This window comes from Cibotium barometz, chromosome 38, assembly GCF_041138505.1.
Source record: "Cibotium barometz isolate CiBa-2024 chromosome 38, ASM4113850v1, whole genome shotgun sequence".
Classification (NCBI taxonomy): Eukaryota; Viridiplantae; Streptophyta; class Polypodiopsida; order Cyatheales; family Cibotiaceae; genus Cibotium; species Cibotium barometz.
Genome location: NC_141083.1, coordinates 41,028,006 through 41,046,855, shown reverse-complemented (window position 1 = coordinate 41,046,855; position 18,850 = coordinate 41,028,006). Strand labels below are relative to the sequence as shown.

At 38.9% G+C, this 18,850-nt stretch overlaps 1 protein-coding gene across 1 annotated transcript; it reads left to right on the top strand.

Annotated features, from left to right (window-relative positions):
• The first annotated feature begins 16,130 nt into the window (after positions 1-16,130).
• LOC147616720 (fe(II)/2-oxoglutarate-dependent dioxygenase 4-like) lies at positions 16,131-18,389 on the top strand. The gene is made up of 4 exons (XM_086777795.1): positions 16,131-16,399; positions 16,508-16,731; positions 16,908-17,232; positions 17,977-18,389. The coding sequence occupies exons 1-4, from the start codon at positions 16,175-16,177 to the stop codon at positions 18,250-18,252; spliced, it is 1,050 nt and encodes a 349-aa protein (XP_086633921.1). The 5' UTR covers positions 16,131-16,174; the 3' UTR covers positions 18,253-18,389.
• Positions 18,390-18,850: the final 461 nt, after the last annotated feature.

Genomic DNA, 18,850 nt, shown 5'->3' with positions numbered 1-18,850 from the left:
TCTTCAAGCATCTCAAACAAGGCCACAAGGCCATGTTTGTGAGCGTACTTCTCCTCTCGCCTGCTTGGTGGGCGATTCATGGCCAACTCCTGCACACACGATTAACAATTATAACTTTTAAAAAATCAACATTTAGCCCACATACATACATTTAAATAAATAAAATTGCTATAAACACTTACGAATTCATGGCGCATGGTTTCGTAACCACCACTCCCGAGATGAGAAGCCCCTACTGTTTGGAGTCTTGCCCTTGCCGCCTCTCTTTGTTGTTGAAACCTGTCTGGTGTCTCGGTGAGCTCCTGAGCAATGGCTGCCCACTCCCTGTCATCTAGCCAAACAGGTTTCTCCTTCCCCTCTCTGAACGCGTCCCTCGCCTCTGACCTACGATGCCCCATCAAAATGCGAGCTGTATACTGTATCCACTCATTAGAGACGACATTCATAGGGTCAGATGGCTGGAACTCTTGCTTTATCTTTGTGTTTATATAATTTTTCTTCCCCTTGTCTTGCTGATCCCATTTAGTCAAGATTACTTTCTTAATCACCATAGCCAGTTTTTCTGTTTTGAACCCCTTGCTGTAGATTGATTCCATGTGTGCACTTGAGTGGATGAAACCCTAATATTTTGTTATAGCCTTGTTGGTTAGCTCCCACGCATACTACAAATCAGCTCTCATCGTTCAATTCCATCGCAACAGGGAGAATTCGCCGTCGCCATCAGCTGCAAATTCAAACCATTCGCCTTCTTCGCTACAAATTGCGCCGATTCCTCTGAGGTGTAGCAAGATCATCATATGAAGATTGTGCATCTCAAATCTTGTGTAATTTGGTGCACTGTAGCAGTTGCACGGAGCAAATTTCCAGTCGCCCCTTTTCTGTAGTTTCTGCTTCCTCAACATGGTGATGATTATTTTGATCTTTATTGATGATATTCTTATTATTTGGGTCTAAATCATCTATGTGAGCAATTTTTCAACATCAAGGATCATATTTCTTCATCATGGGTTCAAAGTTCCCTGACAAATTCAATGGAACCGGGTTCCATACCTGGCAAATCAAGGTGAAGGGCTACCTCATGAAGAGAAATCTGTGGTCAAGCCACTTACTGAAGATGAAGCTGGTATTTCTGCTGCAGTTACAAGAGCTACAATGGCTGCACTTCAAGCAAAAGATGAGCAAGAACTTGGTATTATCATTACTGCTTTAGAAGATGATTTTATTCATTATATTGATGATGTTGAGTCAGCTATGGAAGCTTGGGAATTATTAGAACGTACTTTTGGTGCAAAGGCAAAGCATTCCAAGATCAGTTTGAAGATGCAACTCTTTGATCTAACCATGGAGAGTAATGAAAATTTAGCAGCTTTGATTAACAGGTTGAAGAGCTTAATGACATAGTTGGTTTATGTTAAATCTCCTGTTCCTGAAGAAGATGCTATTGCTATCCTGCTCAAAAGCTTACCTTTAAGCTTTAGACAAATTGTAATGGTACTTAAAGAGAAGGAGCCAGTCCCTTCTTTGGAAAGTATCATAAATTCTTTGTAGGAAGAAGATAAGAAGATTACAAAGGATGTGATAGATTCTTATGCATATACTGTTACTACGACATCGGCAAAGAAGAAGTGTACTATTTGTGGTCATACAAATCATCTTACTAAGGATTGTTTCTCCAAACATCCTTGTGAGTATTGTGAAAAGACGAATCATCCATCCTCAAAGTGCTACCAAAAAGATCAAAAGCAAGCAAAGGCACATGTGGTTGAAGAAGTCGACCAACAAGAAGAAACAAATCTTTGTTCTAGTCTCAGTATAAAAAATGTAGATGAGGAATATGCTTTTTAGATTATGTCATGTATGTGGTTGAGTCAAGACTTATGTTGTTCCAACTTGACGAGTTGTAGAGGAGAGTACACTACCCTATGTTGTTGTTCAGGGGGGACTCTTACTCATTATGTCAAGATGGTTTGTTAGACTTGATTCATGTTTTGTAAGAAGTTGGTCTTAAGGGGAGATTGTTGGATAAATGTAATCCCAACTTAGTCCAATTTAAATGTGGTTGATAGGCTAGTGGTCACAGTGGTTGGTGTGTAAAGCCTACAAATGGTTGGTGCATGTTGTTCATGCAACTCATGCAACTAAAAATAGGGTAGAGGAGTCTCTTAATAAGGTACAAGTCGTGATCAAGTGATTATGTAAGTTTGGTTCATGTCTAATCACAATTAGAGTCTTATTGTGTTAATCTCATATCAATTTTCTGCATATACCAATTTTTGTCCCTCATATTCATGATGTCTTGTATAATCTTTGATCCACCTTGAGGATGTTTTGATCAATATTCATAGCTTAGTTATCAAATCTAACAAAAATAACTTTGTTTGCTTAGTTATCAAATCAATCTTCATAGCTTAGTTATCAAATCTAACAAAAATAACTTTGTTTGCTTAGTAAATGTTAAAGTTTACTTTAAAAATGCTAAAAATTTGGAATAATGAGGATAAAGAAAATCAAACATTAAGAGGATAAAGAAAATAAAAAATTAACTAGAGACAGCTCTAGTACCCCTGTTAAAGCCCTAATGATCTCTCTAGTTAATCACTATGCATAAACCATGCATATACTCATCCACCCGACCACCCTCAAGCCCAAGGGTGCATAGATAAATACAGTGAAGTACCACATACCTTATCTTGGTGTCCCATACTACCAAGAGATATGACTTCATTCTAGCAGCACATATTTCTAGCATGAAATAACAAGAGAGTAGATACAATTCTCTACACAAGAGAACATTCCTTGAGAAAGCCCCATGCCCCTGTTTTAAAGGAGGGCCCTCAAGTGACTCTTGTGTCTCCATTTCCATGTGTGACCCTTGGTTGCCTGACCTTAACCTCAACCCAAGGTTAGACCTAACCCTTGCCCCACTAGAGCATGTTGCGATCCTCCCATGCTCACATTCCTAGGGTGGGTTAGCCTCCTAGTATATGCACATATAATGTGCACATAACACTTATCATCACAATATAAAATCAATGTTTATTTATTTATATGCCTATAAAAGCTTGAAGTAGTGCACTACCCCCTATGTATAATTTTGCATAACAATGGGGTTTGGAATGTGTCTTTAAAAAGGTGCAAGAAGACGGATGGATTATTATTTTGAGAGGCCTTGCTTAGCAAGCATGGTAAGTAAGTAAATTTTTTCTAAACTGCATTTCACTAATGTTATTTTTATTGTGTTTTAGGATCTTGTTACTACAAACTGTACCCACGTGTGACCATAAAGTAATGGAAATGCGAGAGTAGAGGCTGAAGCTGCAAGGAGTGATAACAATCAAAATGTGTGTGTTTATGTATTCAAAAAGATGATCATGAGAACCTTGATGCAACCCCAACTCCCAAGGCTTTTATTTTGTTATCTTTTTGTTTTTCCTATAGTAAGGGATGTTTTTGCCTATGATAAGGGATTACACTTTTTTGTCCCAATCCAAGATGTAATTATTCAATTTTTAAGTAATGAAAACTATATTTGGCCTCAATATTTTGCAAGATTTATTGTCTTTCATCTCTCAATGTTTATATGCAAAAATGATTGTCTTCTTTTTCACTTACACATGCACAAGCAAGAAAATAGGAGCTCCCCTTGAACGTGCCTACAAATTGCAAGTAGCACAGGAAGTAAATGTATCTTTTTATAAGCCCAATAGTATCTTTTTATAATATGCTATAAACGTAAATGTAAATGTGTAGTTTTTCATATAAATGTGTATTTTTTATGTTTTTGATTTTTTTTCTTTTTAATGGGGGGACATAGTGGTAGAGAGAGAAGTGCATTTGATCCATTTCTCCCTCTCTCATTCGATCTCCCCTCATTCTTTTTTGCATAGACTACATTGCGATGACTATGTTTGTGATGGTGGCTATATGCGCAGATGTAGTTGCATGCATAGATGTGCAAGAGAATTTTAAAACTCTAAAATTTCTTTGTTGAAGCATGTTTGTGGACGCGGCTATGCCCTCATCCTCTTGTAGTACATCATGTGAGGCATTATTGCTAAAAGGAGGATTCTATAGGATATGACAGTGATGTAGAAGTAGCCTAGAATTCAAGTAAATAGAGTAAAATTATTCTCAAAATGCATCTTAAAATAACATTTACTCAACTTAAAATAATAATAAAATAATACTACCGAATCTTTGCACGTATGCTAAAAGATAGTGGTAGTTAATGATAGAGAATGGTAGTTAATGATAGAGAATCTCTAAGTTTTCCCATCCAAAACTAGCTCTGATCTTCTTCATCTCCAACATAGTCGTTCTTTCTTTTTCTAAGTCTCCTCCAAATTAAGCTCTCATCTTCTTCTTATGTGTGTCTTTTGCTACACAAAATGGCAACCTGTAGAAAGCCTCGTACTAGCATTTCAGCTATTACTATATTCAATAGTTATAATATGGACGATGGGACATGGATACCATCTACAATTACAATCAGGAGCTGGGTACTTTTACAGAGAAGGAAGAGGAAGATGAAAAATGCTAATGAATTTGTGGAGCCATTCAAGGGACAAGTTAAAGAGTTCAAGGTATGTGAATGGAGCAAGCGTATGACAGAGGTACTAATACAACACGTTTTCCACCATGTAGACTTGAGGGTGAAAAAATTTCCTCCTGGTCTTCCACGATATCGTCTCCCAACTGTGACTATTTACATCACGTCACATTCACATCCATTCACATCTCATCGCATCTATTCACATGCATCCCCATTCTATCCCCATTACACCATGTCCACATCTATCCACATCACATCTCATTCATTCCATCATGTGAGGCATTATTACTATAAGGAGGATTCTATAAGCTATGACAGTGATGTAGAAGTAGTCTAGAATTCAAGTAAATAGAGTAAAATTATTCTCAAAATGCATCTTAAAATAATATTTACTCAACTTAAAATAATAATAAAATAATACTACGAAATCTTTGCATGTATTCTAAAAGATAGTGGTATAGTTAATGATAGAGAAGGGTAGTTAATGGTAGAGAATGGTAGTTAATGGTAGAGAATCTCTAAGTTTCCCCCTCTAAAACTAGCTCTGATCTTCTTCGTCTCCAACATAGTCATTCTTTCTTTTTCTAAGTCTCCTCCAAATTAAGCTCTCATTTTCTTCTTCCGTGTGTCTTTTGCTACACAAAATGGCAACCTGTAGAAAGCCTCGTTACTAGCATTTTAGCTATTACTATATTCAATATTTATAATATGGATGATGAGACATGGATACCATCTACAATCAGGAGCTAGGTACTTTTACAGAGAAGGAAGAGGAAGATGAGAAATGCTAATGAGCTTGTGGAGCCATTCAAGGGACAAGTTAAAGAGTTCAAGGTATGTGAATCAAGCAAGCGTGTGACAAAGGTACTAACACAACATGTTTTCCACCATGTAGACTTGAGGGTGAAAAAATTTCCTCCTGGTCACGATATCGTCCCAACTGTGAGTAGTATCTTAGTCAAAGCTTACTTTGATTTAAAAATGTTTAATTGCTGTTATTATACAGTTTTCTATCCATTCAATCGTGTCTCCTTATTATTTTAAAAGTGTCTAATTGTTGTTTTAAAAATGTCTAATCTTTTGGTTTCATGCAGATATTTATCCATCCAATAGGATAGACTGGCAACCAGTGGAGAGTATAAGTGGGATTTTTGATGCTTTCCATGCATATGTAGGAGAACAAATTTACAAAGGAAGAACTCATAGAGATCTTGTACACCATGGCAACACGTTTTCTAGATGGGTTTGTTTGACTCCATTACCCCTCCCATTATTTGGAAGCAAAGATTGGCCATTGCAAACTTCACAAACTACTGAAAGTTATAGGATCAGGTTGTCTCACGATATACAGAAGTCTCTTAAGCTATCTATTGCAACAAAGATGTCAAGCTTACTATTTTTATGCCTATCGAAGTGTTTGTTGACTTTTTCTTTTATGAAGAAATAATAAATACTTTAATAATGTTTATTTGCAATTCAAGTAAGGCACTGGACTTTTTGGACAATGGTTGGGAAAGGAGAAAGATAGAAGACATTATTTTTGTTTTGGAGAAGAAGTTAATAGTTTGCAAGTACATTATTGGCTCTCAAAACTTAATTGCAACTTTTCACTACACCAGATATCATTATGTTAATGGCAACCTTGTTCCATTAGATCAAGATTTGGAGTCAGATCTCGAGAATACGCCTCTAGTAATGGAGATATATTTGGAAGGGAAATTGCTTACAATGCTAAATACACTATCTAAAACATCTCTTTCTCAAATTAGAGAAGACCTTACATACGAGGAGATTGAACAATTGCCAAAAGATTATACATTTACAATGGATACTAAAAAGGTAAACCATTTATATTTACATTCACCATTTAGTATGCTGCTGTGCATAGCATTATGTAAGATACCACTAACAAAACCCCTTTTTTTACAGGTGCCAAGGAAAAAAAATGACTTTCTTCAAAGAATCAGTCTCTCATATTATTCACTTGATTAATCGTTGAATGATGATAGTATTGAGACATTGTAACTCCAAAAGCAATTCTATATATGAAAGATTTTTTTCTTACAAAACATTGTCAGGTCTCTTACAAAATTAATGTTAATGTTACAAATGTAAATATAAGTCTAATGATGGTGATGCCGATCAGGGGCATGGGAGCGACGCCGTGATTAAGATGTCGACAGGGGGGGCCTTCAATTTTGCTCCTCTTGCAGCCGTTCCATTTCTTCCCACAGTGTTTCTTCTCCTTCCCTCTCTACCTGCAGCTCGACCTGCCTCCTGGATTCCACCCACTCATCCACCTCCACTTGCAGCCTTTCATACTCATTCAGGGCAGCCACAAGTTCTTCAACTTGTCTTTGCCGCTCCTCGTCTCGCTGACGTGTTCTTGGTGCAGCATTCGATTGAGGTAGAGCTACACCTAGGAGTTTCTACAAGATCATGAAAGGACTCCTCAAAATACGTAAGGAGATGCTCACATTGTGTGAAAAAGCAAAGGCATGCTTAGTTGCCACAACCATTGTTGAATATATTATGAAGTGCTTAATTAAAATTCTTAATGAAAGTGGATTAAGGACTAATCCATAGTTAAGCCTAAGTTTTAAGTCACTCTAAGTGGTTTGTAAAAGAGTTTTGGATGTCATTTGCCATTCACACAAAACTCAAGGCTTCTATGCTCAACTCATTACCACAAGATGCCAACCTTATCTCATCATACACATTCATATGTTTTTTTAAACCTTGTATGAGTCTAAGCCTTTGCATGTTGATTGGGCATTATTACATGAGGTTATAAATCAGTAAGACTCTTGTTCTAAGTCTTGATTAATTTTATGCCTTTCATCAGTTGTACACATCTCATTGATGTAAAGCGTAGACATTGCCAAGTACCACCGCATAAACAGGGACTTTGGTAAGACCCTCTACTCATCATGGCACAAGCTGACATTTTCAAGTTCAGTGGTATGGGATTCCACACATGGCAGTCAAAAATCATGTACACACTCATGAAGAAAAACTTGTGGGGGATAATCCAAGCGAGGGACACTCAACCAAGCCTAGCAAGTGCATGGAATGAGAAGAATGAGAGGGCCTTGGGACTTATAGCACCTACATTAGATGATGAGGTCATTCATGATATTACGGCGATTGAGAAGGCCAAGGAGGCATGGGAAGAGCTAAACAAGTTGTTTGGTACACAAGAAAAGCACTCCAAAGTCCACTTGCTCATGCAATTGTATCAACTCAACCTAGGGAATAGCCTTGATCTAACAAGTCACATCAACAAGTATAAAAGCATTAAGCAATAGCTTGCCACCATTGGTAAAACACTTGATGATGATGAAGCTAAGGCTATCTTTCTTGCTAGCTATGAAAGGAAAAAAGAGTATGGTAACATAGTTGAAATCTTGTCTAACAACTCTACTCTAACCTTGAATGATGTACAAGCTTCATTGCTTGAACATGAGCAAAAGATGAAGAGCAAGTATGAAAATGGAGCATCTTCGTCAAAGGAATTGGCATTCTATATGTAAGTAAAAGGGAATTGAAGCCAAGATGCAATCATTGTGGCAGGTTAGGTCCCACACATTCAACACATGCAAATTCAAAGATAAACCAAAGCTTGAATGTACGGTGTGTGGGAAACTTGGACACACGGAAAGCAACTGCTAGTGGTCAAAGAATCAATGTCAACAACAAGCGAATGTCTTCCATATCCTCCTTTCCAAAGGAGGATATGGAAGCACTTTTTTAAAGCTATGGACTTTCCACCTACCCCTTGTATCTTGTTGTATTATTTCTACCCACTGGCACTGATGATGTAGCCATGCTAGAATGATGTAAAGGCCAAGATGCCTAGTTCATGTGTAAGGCCAAGATGTGCCTAGTTGTATGTTAGGTCAAGATGCCTATGATGTGTACCTCACACCTAGATGTGTCCTAGATGGCACCAAGGGGGGGTGTTGAAAATGTGGTGCCTAGATACACAAGGAGTATGTATCAACAAGGGGGTGTGTGAAGGTGTGTGAACAACCTCTAGTAGAGAGGAGATATTTGAGATATTGCTTGGATGAGGTGGCATCAATGGAGTCCACATGATATGTAACAATTTGGCTATATTAAGAGCCTCAAGTAATGAGAAGAGTGGGCATTCTATCCTATCCAAGTCATGGTCATCTTGCTTTGCACTAATCCTTCATTATCTTGGTCATTATTAGCAACATTCCTCCACCCTAATCCATGGCTCACATCACCTTCTACCCACCATAGCCTTTATCTTGCCCTAGTGTAAGCCTTCAAAGCTTGGATTTCAAGTGGTATCAGAGCCCCCATCCTCATGAGCTTCTCCATTCACGTTTATTGCACTCTCTTGGCTCATTAATTGTGTTTAGTCACTAAACCATCACTAATCCCAACCTTATCTTCATCTCCCTTCTTGTTTAGTCACTAAACCATCACTAATCCCAACCTTATCTTTATCTCCCTTCTTGTTTAGTCACTAATCCATCACTAATCTCAAACTTATCTTCATCTCGCTTCCTGTGGTTCACAATTGCAAGGCTTGATTCTTCTCATTCTTGTAGCCATTGTTGAATCCCTCCTAGCCACAGTTCCAACACAATAGGGTGACCAAGCATACTAGTGGGTTTTGCCAAGTTCGCTGTCTACTACAGGCATAATTTTGCAGTGGCTCTGGACTGGTCTTTTGTACCATTGGAGCTTCTTGCTTCAAATTAGCTCAAGCCCCTTTAGGAGCTTATTATAAAGCATAAGAGGAAGGCTCAGTACAAATTTTGTGCAATTTTATGCACAAATCCTGCCATAGTAGCATGAAGATAGGTTGCTAAAAATCTATGTAGATCTGTCGTTTCGGTGTGTTTTGAGGTGCTTTGGTTACTCAAATCATTCATCCTCATCAAGGGAAACAATCTTGGTTAAAAATCCCCTTCAATGTTTGCTTCCACAAGTTCAATAAGTTGAACCTCCATCTTCTTGACCACTTAATAATTATGATCAAGATTAACCATGATAATTAACATGCAATTAGCATAAATTGGGTACAACTGGGGAGATAATTGAGAAATTAGAGTTGCATTTAGTGTGTTCACACATCAAAAGCACTAACTTTGCATTGGGGCTATCCTTAGGAAGCTCTAGAAGCAAATATTAAAAATTCGATGCACATGTACTACTTGCATTCGATCTTATTTAACAAATAGACACTATGAATTGAAGCATCATAAGCTCATTGGTAGGACCTTCAAATTAGGATCAACAAGCATCACTTTGCACATGTAGAGAAGCTCAATGGAGAAGGGTTCCACATGTGGGCTACACATATGAAGTACCTTCTAATGTATAAGAAAAATGTGCCAAATGAACCAAGTGAAAGGTGGGTTGAAAAAGATGAGCAAGCATTGTCACTCATTGGTTTACATTTGGGTACTAGTCTTATTCATCACATTAACTCTAAGGAACACACAAAACATGCATGGGATACATTAAATCTCATGTTTGGATCTAAGACAAAGAACCATGAAATGCACTCAAATATTGAGTTCTATGGTCTAGAAATGAACTTGAATGAATCTTTGGCTCAATTTGTTAGTAAAATGAAAAACATCATGACTCAGTTAGATAGCATAGATGCTAAGATTGGAGACAAAGATACCGTTGTTGCAATAATCCTAAAAAGCATGCCAAAGGAATAAAATGCACTTGTCACAACCTTAGAGCCAACATTTGATGGATGTGTCTCATTCCTTTTGGAGAAAGAGAGAGAATTAAAAGGAAGCAATCCTAGCACTGTTGAGAATGCATTGTTCAACAAAAGCAATTTGAAGTGTCACAATTGTGGTAGAAAAGGACACTTTAAAAATGAATGCATGTTTAAAGACAAGCCAAAGTGTAATCACTATAAACAAGTTCGGGTATAAAGAAGAAGATTGCAGATTGAAGAAAAGCGAAGGCAACTTTATATGGGGACTACTGCGACCACCAAGTATGAAGAGATCCCTAGAGATCAGCTCTTCTAAAGAGCAAGCAGGAAAACACCACTACTACCCTAGTCATCTGTTATAAAAAAGGGGTCACACCATATGAGTAGACACCACTACTTCTAAACACCACTACTACCCTAGTCATCTGTTATAAAAAAGGGGTCACACCATATGAGTAGACACCCATCTTCTCATTTCATCTTGTTTGCTGTGTGTATCTGCCTGACCACCTGACAATAGCCAATTGAGCACCTAGGGGGGGTGATGATTCTTGTAACTCACATCCGACCACCTTGAGTAGACTAGAGATATGGCACCAAGGGGGGTGGTTGAGAAGTGTGGTGCCATAGAGCACATGTAGAGGCAGGGAGTGATGAGTAGGTGAGGATGAAGCCATATGGCAAAATGGAATTATCCCTCATGTATGGAACAAGAAAAGATATACTCTACCCGTATAGAAGGGGTCATTTTCAAGCAATGGAAGTAGAAGCACATCTTAAGCTTCTCTTTGAGTGCAAGTTAATTTATCTTGCAATCTAATTAGCTTGTGATCATCACTTTGTTTCATATACTCCATCCACCTTAGAATTAAGTTAATCATGTGTCATTCGTGTGTAATTATTCTAACTAGCTTCTTGTAGGAGGTACCATAAATCTTAACAATTCTAGCCATGCCACTAGTGAGAAAATGTAGTAAGAGAGTGGCTACAATAGGAGTGAATGCTGCAAGAGTGCCATATGGTAGGGTGCAACTATACATGTGACTATGCATGTGGCTATAGCTACATACTATGATAATAAAAACATGGATTCTTCCACACCATGTACAAGCTAGATTTTAGCTTACCAATCTTAGCATCTCTCCTCCCTTCCCACCAAGACCTACACCAAAAGTACATAGTTATCGCCCTTTCACCTTCCCTAGCTCAACAAAGAAACTCATGCGCTCTTATCTTTGTGTGCTTTCAACTTGTTATGTGCATATACTAGGAGGCTAACCCACATTAGGTTTGTGAGCATGGGAGCATGGGAACAAGCTCTAGTGGAGCATGGGTTAGGGCTAACCTTAAGGGTTGAGGTTAGGGTCAAGCATCGAAGGGTCACACATGGGAATTGGAGAGTCAAGAGTCATTTGAGGGCCCTCCTATTTAATAGGGACATGGGGCACACTCAAGGGATATTCTCTTGTGTAGAGGATTCTATCTACTCACCTAGCATTTTACACTAGAGCTATATGCTGCTGGAATGAAGTCATATCTCTTGATGGTATGGGGCATCAAGGTTAAGGTATGAGGTACTTTGTTGTAATTCATGTGTGACCCTTGGATGCTTGACTCTAACCTCAACCCTTAAGGTTAGCCCTAACCCATGCTCCCAAGCTCACAAGCCTAATGTGGGTCAGCCTCCTAATATAGAGCATATGTTCCTCTGATCACCTGCAGTCTGATAGGCAAACAGAGCGTGTGAATTAGATTGTTGATGATATGCTTTGTGCATGTCTCTTGAAAACCATCAAGTTGGAAAAAATATATTCCAATGATGGAATTTGCCTATCATAGTTCTAAGCATATAACTACTGGTTATAGTCCGTTCATGCTTATGTATGGGTATCAACCCAGGGCACCCATTGATGTCGGTCTTAAGGACATTGAGCTTGATACATTGAGGGATTTCTTACATGATATGTAAGAAATGCTAACCCAAGCTCAGGATTCTATCAGGAGTGCTCATGATAGTGCACAATTTTATGCTGATAGGGAATGCTCATCTAGGTCTTTTGAGCCAGGAGCGTTGGTTTATTTGAAAGTTCCTAAATATTCTCGGACTTTATTAACAAGAAAGTGCTAAAATTATCTCCTAGATATTGTGATCCATTCCGAGTTATATGTCAGATTGGCACATTTGCGTATGAGCTAAAGCTACCTCCACATGTTAGAGTTCATCCAATCTTTCATGTCAATAGACTGAAAGAGAAGCTGGGAGGTGAGGATAACACAATTACTCCTCAAGAACTCATTGAAGTCAAAGATTTGTCTTATGTTCCACATGAATCTAAAAAGGTACTTGAATTTAGGAAAGGAAACTTCATAGTCGTTTAATCCCTGAGGTTAAAATTAAGTGGAAAGACAAGGAAATTGAGGATTCGACTTGGGAGTCAGTTGAGAACGTTCAGCGTAGGTTTCCTTCTTTTCATTGCAAGAGTGGAATGTTTTGAGAGAGGGAAAGTATGTTATGTGCACATTATATGTGTATATACTAAGAGGCTAACCCACCCTAGGCATGTGAGCATGGGAGCATGGGAACATGATCTAGGTGGGCAAGGTTTTGGTCTAACCTTAGGTTGAGGTTAGGGTCAGGAAACCAAGGGTCACACATGGAACTGGAGAGTCAAGGGTCACTTGAGGGCCCTCCTGTATAATAGGGGCATGGGGCACTCTCAAGGGATGTTCTGTTGTGTAGAGCATTACATCTACTCTCTTGTCATTTCATGCTATCTAGAGCTATGTGCTGCTGGAATGAAGTCCTATCTCTTGGTGGTATGGGACACCAAGGTAAGGTATGTGGTACTTCATTATATTTATATGTGCACCCTTGGGCTTGGGGGTGGTCATGTGGATGAGTATATGCCTGGTTTATGCATGTTTATGCATGTTTATGCATATTGATTAACTAGAGAGATCTTTAGGATTTTAACAATAAGGTAATTTTATTTCTTAACACTAGTTTGGTAATAGGACATAAAAGTATCCATGTAGAGTAGAAGAGACCAACCCATGAGACATTCTTCAGTATTAGCTTGAACTCTCAACAGTATAACACATTGGCAAAACTCAGCTCATGAATTTCTCAGCTCAACTATCCACTCAGTTCTCTATTCTCTAATCTACACACATCCAGGAATAATCCCCTTTGCTTTTCTTACATCCATCCGAGTACCACCCATTTTAGCAAGAAACCGTTAGAAGTTGTTACAAAGAAAGAAAGTGTAACCCCTAGTTTGTTACTCAATGAGACAATCTTGGTGGTGACCTAGGTGATGGCCAAACGGGTTGGTTGGCCACCTACAATCATGTGGGCATAATCTCTCACTCACACACAATGGGTCACCATGGTTAAACCCAATTTTCTACCCTTTAGATACTCTTGCTTGCAATGCATATTGTTTCTACTTTTGCGATGCATATAAAAGTAGGTAGCTTCTTGTACCGTTCAAGCACATTACGCACATTTAATAGGTGGGTTCTTGCACCATTCAAGCACATTATGGACCCTTTTGTTTATCCAAGCCTATGCATTTGCATCACCATCCATATCCTCGCCATCTTGAAAACCTCAAGAAATGATCCCTTTGAAATTTCTTAACCTCATCATGTTGACACCTCCATTGCCTAGAGTCAAGGATAAACCCAAGAGGGGGGAATGTTAACCCAAGGGTAACTATTGGGTGCCCAACATCGCTTCCACACTCGTGGGCCACATCAACACTAAGTGATGAGAGCTAAAGAAGCCATCATAAAAAAAAAGAATGAACAAAGCTAAATAAACCTAAGCAATCAAGGTCATGCATGCTATGAAGTAGCTATGGACTCAAGGTAGCATACTCTGTGTTTACATCCTTGCCCAAAAGGTTAACTAATGGGTGCCCAACATCACTTCCAACATCAACAATAATTGAGGGGAGGGGAAGAATGTGGAGCTGACATCCCAGGCACCCACACTCTTATATCTACATTAGACTCTACTTAGACACCCAAAACTCAGTGAAGTTTGGACACCCAAGACTAATACGCGAATTTATCTTTAAATGAGAAAGAGAAATTACCTTGGGTTGTATTGAGAATTAAGCTCTTGCCTCTTATGCTCCTACTCTCTCTAGCTCTATTGTCTCTCTTGCCTCTTGGTAGTTCTATGCTTGTGTGTGAATATGAGAGTGTGTGTATCATTTCTTCTCTCCCATATACCTTGCCAATTGATGCTAGTGAGAGTGTGAGAGTGTGTGTAAGGAGACGGATATTGCCTTCAATCTCTTCAAGCCATGGGAGTCCTAAGCTCAACCTAGACAACTCATGTGGTCACAACAATAGGCGATCTTCTCAAGTCCTAACTAGCTATAATGCAGTTGCCTCTTCTCCAAGACGGTGGTTACACTACAAGAAATGGGGAGCATAGCCGCCAGAAGAGGAGAGAGAGAAAGGTAAGTGCACTCCACTTGGTTAGTCTTGTGCTAGTGAGTGTGGTATATTTGGGCTTTCCAAAATGCAGATTAGTTGATTTTTTACTCTCTTTAAGAGTTTAACATAGAGCTATTTTGCTTAATTTTGGCTCCTTAGATGATTTTTTAAATTGTATATTACTGATTTAGAGTGATGGCATAGATCTTAGGTATCTTACTCCATGATTTTTAAAAAACTCTTCATTTTCATTACTTTCCCTTAATGGACTAGTTTTTTGATGAAGGGGCAATTAATAATTTTTAAAAAAGTTAAAAATTTTGGGTAGTTAAAATTGATGTTTTTGAGTGTTTAAGTGCGTTTGGATGCATCAAAACATCTAATTACACCAACTACTCCATCAAGTGTTTTGATCTCTTTTTCTCATTGCACATAAGAGAAAACATTAATAAATCAAACCATAATATATCTTAAATTAGTTAATTGATTATACCTTAAACCATGCACATGTTTTAGAGATCACATAGGTAATCTAATGATGTGCTCGGTTGTGTTAATTAATTGATAGTTAAAGATTAATTTGAGCCCAAGGATTAGCCGCAAAGAGGAAAAAAAATAGCAAGGGAGTTAATCTTTGATTAAGTCTTAAGAACAAATTTTTATAACTCATTAGAATTAATTAAAGTGAGATTAGCTGGTTTGAATCCTCCCTCTTTTGAATCTTTCACACCTAGGCAGCTATGTGGCACATAAAATCAAGTCAATTAGGGTTGCAATGGTGATCAAATGATGGAGACTAATTGTTAAAGTCCCTTCGAAGTAATTTTAAACCCAAAATTTGGAAAACTTTAGCATGAAAAAGTTTTTTAGGTCGTGACTATCTGAAGGTATTTGTACGTTTAAGTTTTAAACTGATGTGAAGTTTTTGGGATACTCGCGAACGATGGGGACGACAATGATGTGATTTTTTACGCTGATGTGATGTCCCATGATGTCCCACGCTGATCACGCTTGTAGTAACGCTGCTTAAAGGATGTGCGCCAACGATTGTCACGCTTGTAGCAAAGGTAAGCTATTTAAAGGATGGCCTTCCAAGGTCCTCTCACTCTCTCACTCTCTCTCTCTCTCAGTGTTTGCCTCCCTCGGTATTTGGTCTCTTCATTGTTCTCTCGGTATTTGGTCCTTTCACTCTCTCCCTCTCTCTCTCTCTCTCTCACACACACTCTCTCTCTCTCTCACTGGCAGCTATGTGGCACATGAAATGATGGAGACTAATTGTTAAAGTGCCTTCGTAAAGTCCCACGCTGATCACGCTAAAGCCTTAAAGGATGTGCCCCAACGATTGTCACGGTTGTAGCAAAGGTAAGCTATTTAAAGGATGGCCTTCCAAGGTCCTGTCACTCTCTCACACTCTCTCTCTCTCTCTCTTTGTTTGCCTCTTTCCCGAAGGGATGGCTTCGTCCTACGTCAAGGGAGTGAAAGAGATGCTGGACGAAGGTGTGACGGGCGTGCCCGCCCACTACGTGAGGTCAACTGACCAGCGTCCGGCCTTGCAAGAAGTGTGCACAAACGAAGAGATCCCTGTGATAGACGTGTCGCACGCCCGAGTTGCCAGCCAGTGGGCGGCAATAGTTGCTGAGATTGGACGGGCCTGCGAGGAGTGGGGTTTCTTCCAAGTAATTCGCTGGGCGGGGAAGGGGGGTTTTGATTAATTATTGGCGAAACTATGGTTGTCGAGGGTGGTAGCTTCACATAGTACTACGTTAATTGTGATAAATGTGCAGGTCGTGAACCACGGAGTAGATACCGTCAAGATTATGAGTGCGGCGAGGAGGTTCTACGAGCTACCAACTGCAGCCAAGCTGTGTAATATATCTGCCGGGAGTGCGGAGAGCGGCGTCACATTCGCCACCGGTACTGGCTCCACCCCGGACTGGAAAGACACGCTTGTCATCAGGCGGCGCCCAGGCATTTGCAATGGCTTCCAAACTGCACCCGAAATACTCAGGTAGCATGTGCTTTTGCGCTGCTTTCCTAGAGCCTTCATCTGCTTTTTCCATGCTGTTTTTTCCTTGCGCCACTAAGGTTGTTATCAGCATTTGCTTTTCCGCTGCTTTCCTAGAGCCTTCATGTGTGTTTTTGTTTTTCTTTTAAGCCTTCATGTCTCTCTGCTTGCTTGTGCAGAGAGGAGGTTCTGGAATACCAGGCCGCCATAGACGAGCTCGCGGCCCTCCTCTACCAGGCCATCTTTGAAAGCCTGGGATTGAGCAAGGAGTACATCAAAGACCAAGTGCCTGGCCTTGAACGGCTTGTGCTTGTGAACAATTTCTACCCCCCTTGCCCCGACCCTAGCCTTGTGTTTGGGCTAAGCTCACACTCCGATGTCAGCAGCCTTACCATCCTCTTACCCGACGATGTGCCCGGTTTACAAATAAAAAAGGATGACAAATGGCTGGCGGTTCATGCTCTTCCCAACGCCTTTGTTGTCAATGTTGCTGATCAAATCGAGGTACCCTCGTTACTCTCATTTGAATTCCACATAAGGTTTGTTGAAATGCTTGATAAGTTCGCGAGTAGTGGGAAAAGTTGTATGTGTTTCAAGTTGTCTTCTCTTAGAAAGTGTGTTCAAAAGATCACCGCCTTAGAAAGGAAAGATAAAAACCAGAACGCCAAAACTCAAACTGCCAAGGACCAAAAGATGCAAAAGAAGCGAAAGATAATCAGATAATGAGAAGAATAAAGAAAAAAAGAAGAATACGTTATTTTAGCCATAGCAAAGGCATTGAAGCTTTTGTTAGGGAGTTTATCTACGTAGTGGAAGGAATGGAAAATGAAAACAAACGACCTCTCTTATCTCTCTACGTCCCGACTATGTTTGCAATTAGACTATGTAAAAAGTGAACTAAAGGAAAGACTAGTGGAAGTATTCAGATCATGGAACCCCACCATATGTGTATGTGTAAGTGCGTGTGAGAGTGTGTAGCAACATATACATATGTTTTATGTATATGCATACATACATACAAGCATATATATATATATATATCTCGAATATATACATATGTATGTATTTATATACACATATACATACATTTAAATATATACATATGTGTTTACATATATGCATGTGTCAAGAAATCAAAAAAGACAAAAAAAATAAATAAAGGTGATAGTTAAATCCAAAAGCTTTATATTAGTGCAACTCAGTTAATAATAGAAATGAAATGATATTGTTAGCACTTTTTGTTTGCAGATCTTAACCAATGCAAAGTACAAAAGTATTGAGCATAGAGCTGTAGTCAACAAAGATAAGGCAAGGATCTCCCTAGGTGCTTTCTTTGGGCCACGAGAGGATACCAAAATTGCACCTTTGCTTGCTTTGGTCAATGAGAAGAATCCGCCCATTTTTAGAGAAATTATGTTTGGTGAGTATCTGAGAAATTATTATACACAAGATCTTCCACTCTATAAAACTACTCTAAATTATGCTGGTGGTATGTATGCGGGATCAGTTGCAAAAAACCACTAGTTTGTATCTTCAATGCAAAGCTAGTGATCTACCTCTTTTTTTTTTTGTAAGCACGTAACCACTTATTATGCTTCTTTGTAAGCATGTAACCAAGTTGGCATTTTCTTAATTATGGTAAATGGATAGGTATTTCCATATGTGAGCTAAAGTATCCAAGAAGAGAGACCATTTTGAGTATTCCGAACACATTTTTTTATGCTTTGAATAATAGTTTTTAGAACATATACTCTTAAGGGTCAACAATAGACTTACATTCAACAAAACAAAAACTTCAACAAAAGAAGAGTGTGTTCACATCATTCAAAAACATTGACTTAAGTATAGAGAACATGAAATTTGAACCCTACAAAGAAAATTGAAGTTTGTGTGTGGTAAGGAAAAGAAAACACATCACCAAATACCTTAAGAGCTATGCATTCTAACACATCTATATCTCATAAACAGTATTGAACTATTGAACAAGGTAATGTGTGAAATGTGTACTTGTGTAAGATAAGTGGATGGTCACCAAGTGTTCATTTGAAGCTTGTGTTTTCAGTTTTAGGCACATGGATAAATTCTACAGGGTTACACTAACCTACTAACATGGGTAAGATTT

Bases quoted from the DNA above. Each gene is read 5' to 3' on its own strand.
- LOC147616720 (XM_086777795.1), top strand. From the start codon at position 16,175: ATGGCTTCGTCCTACGTCAAGGGAGTGAAAGAGATGCTGGACGAAGGT. The intron at 16,400-16,507 runs GTAATTCGCTGG...ATAAATGTGCAG, and splicing joins AGGAGTGGGGTTTCTTCCAA to GTCGTGAACCACGGAGTAGA. The intron at 16,732-16,907 runs GTAGCATGTGCT...TTGCTTGTGCAG, and splicing joins ACTGCACCCGAAATACTCAG to AGAGGAGGTTCTGGAATACC.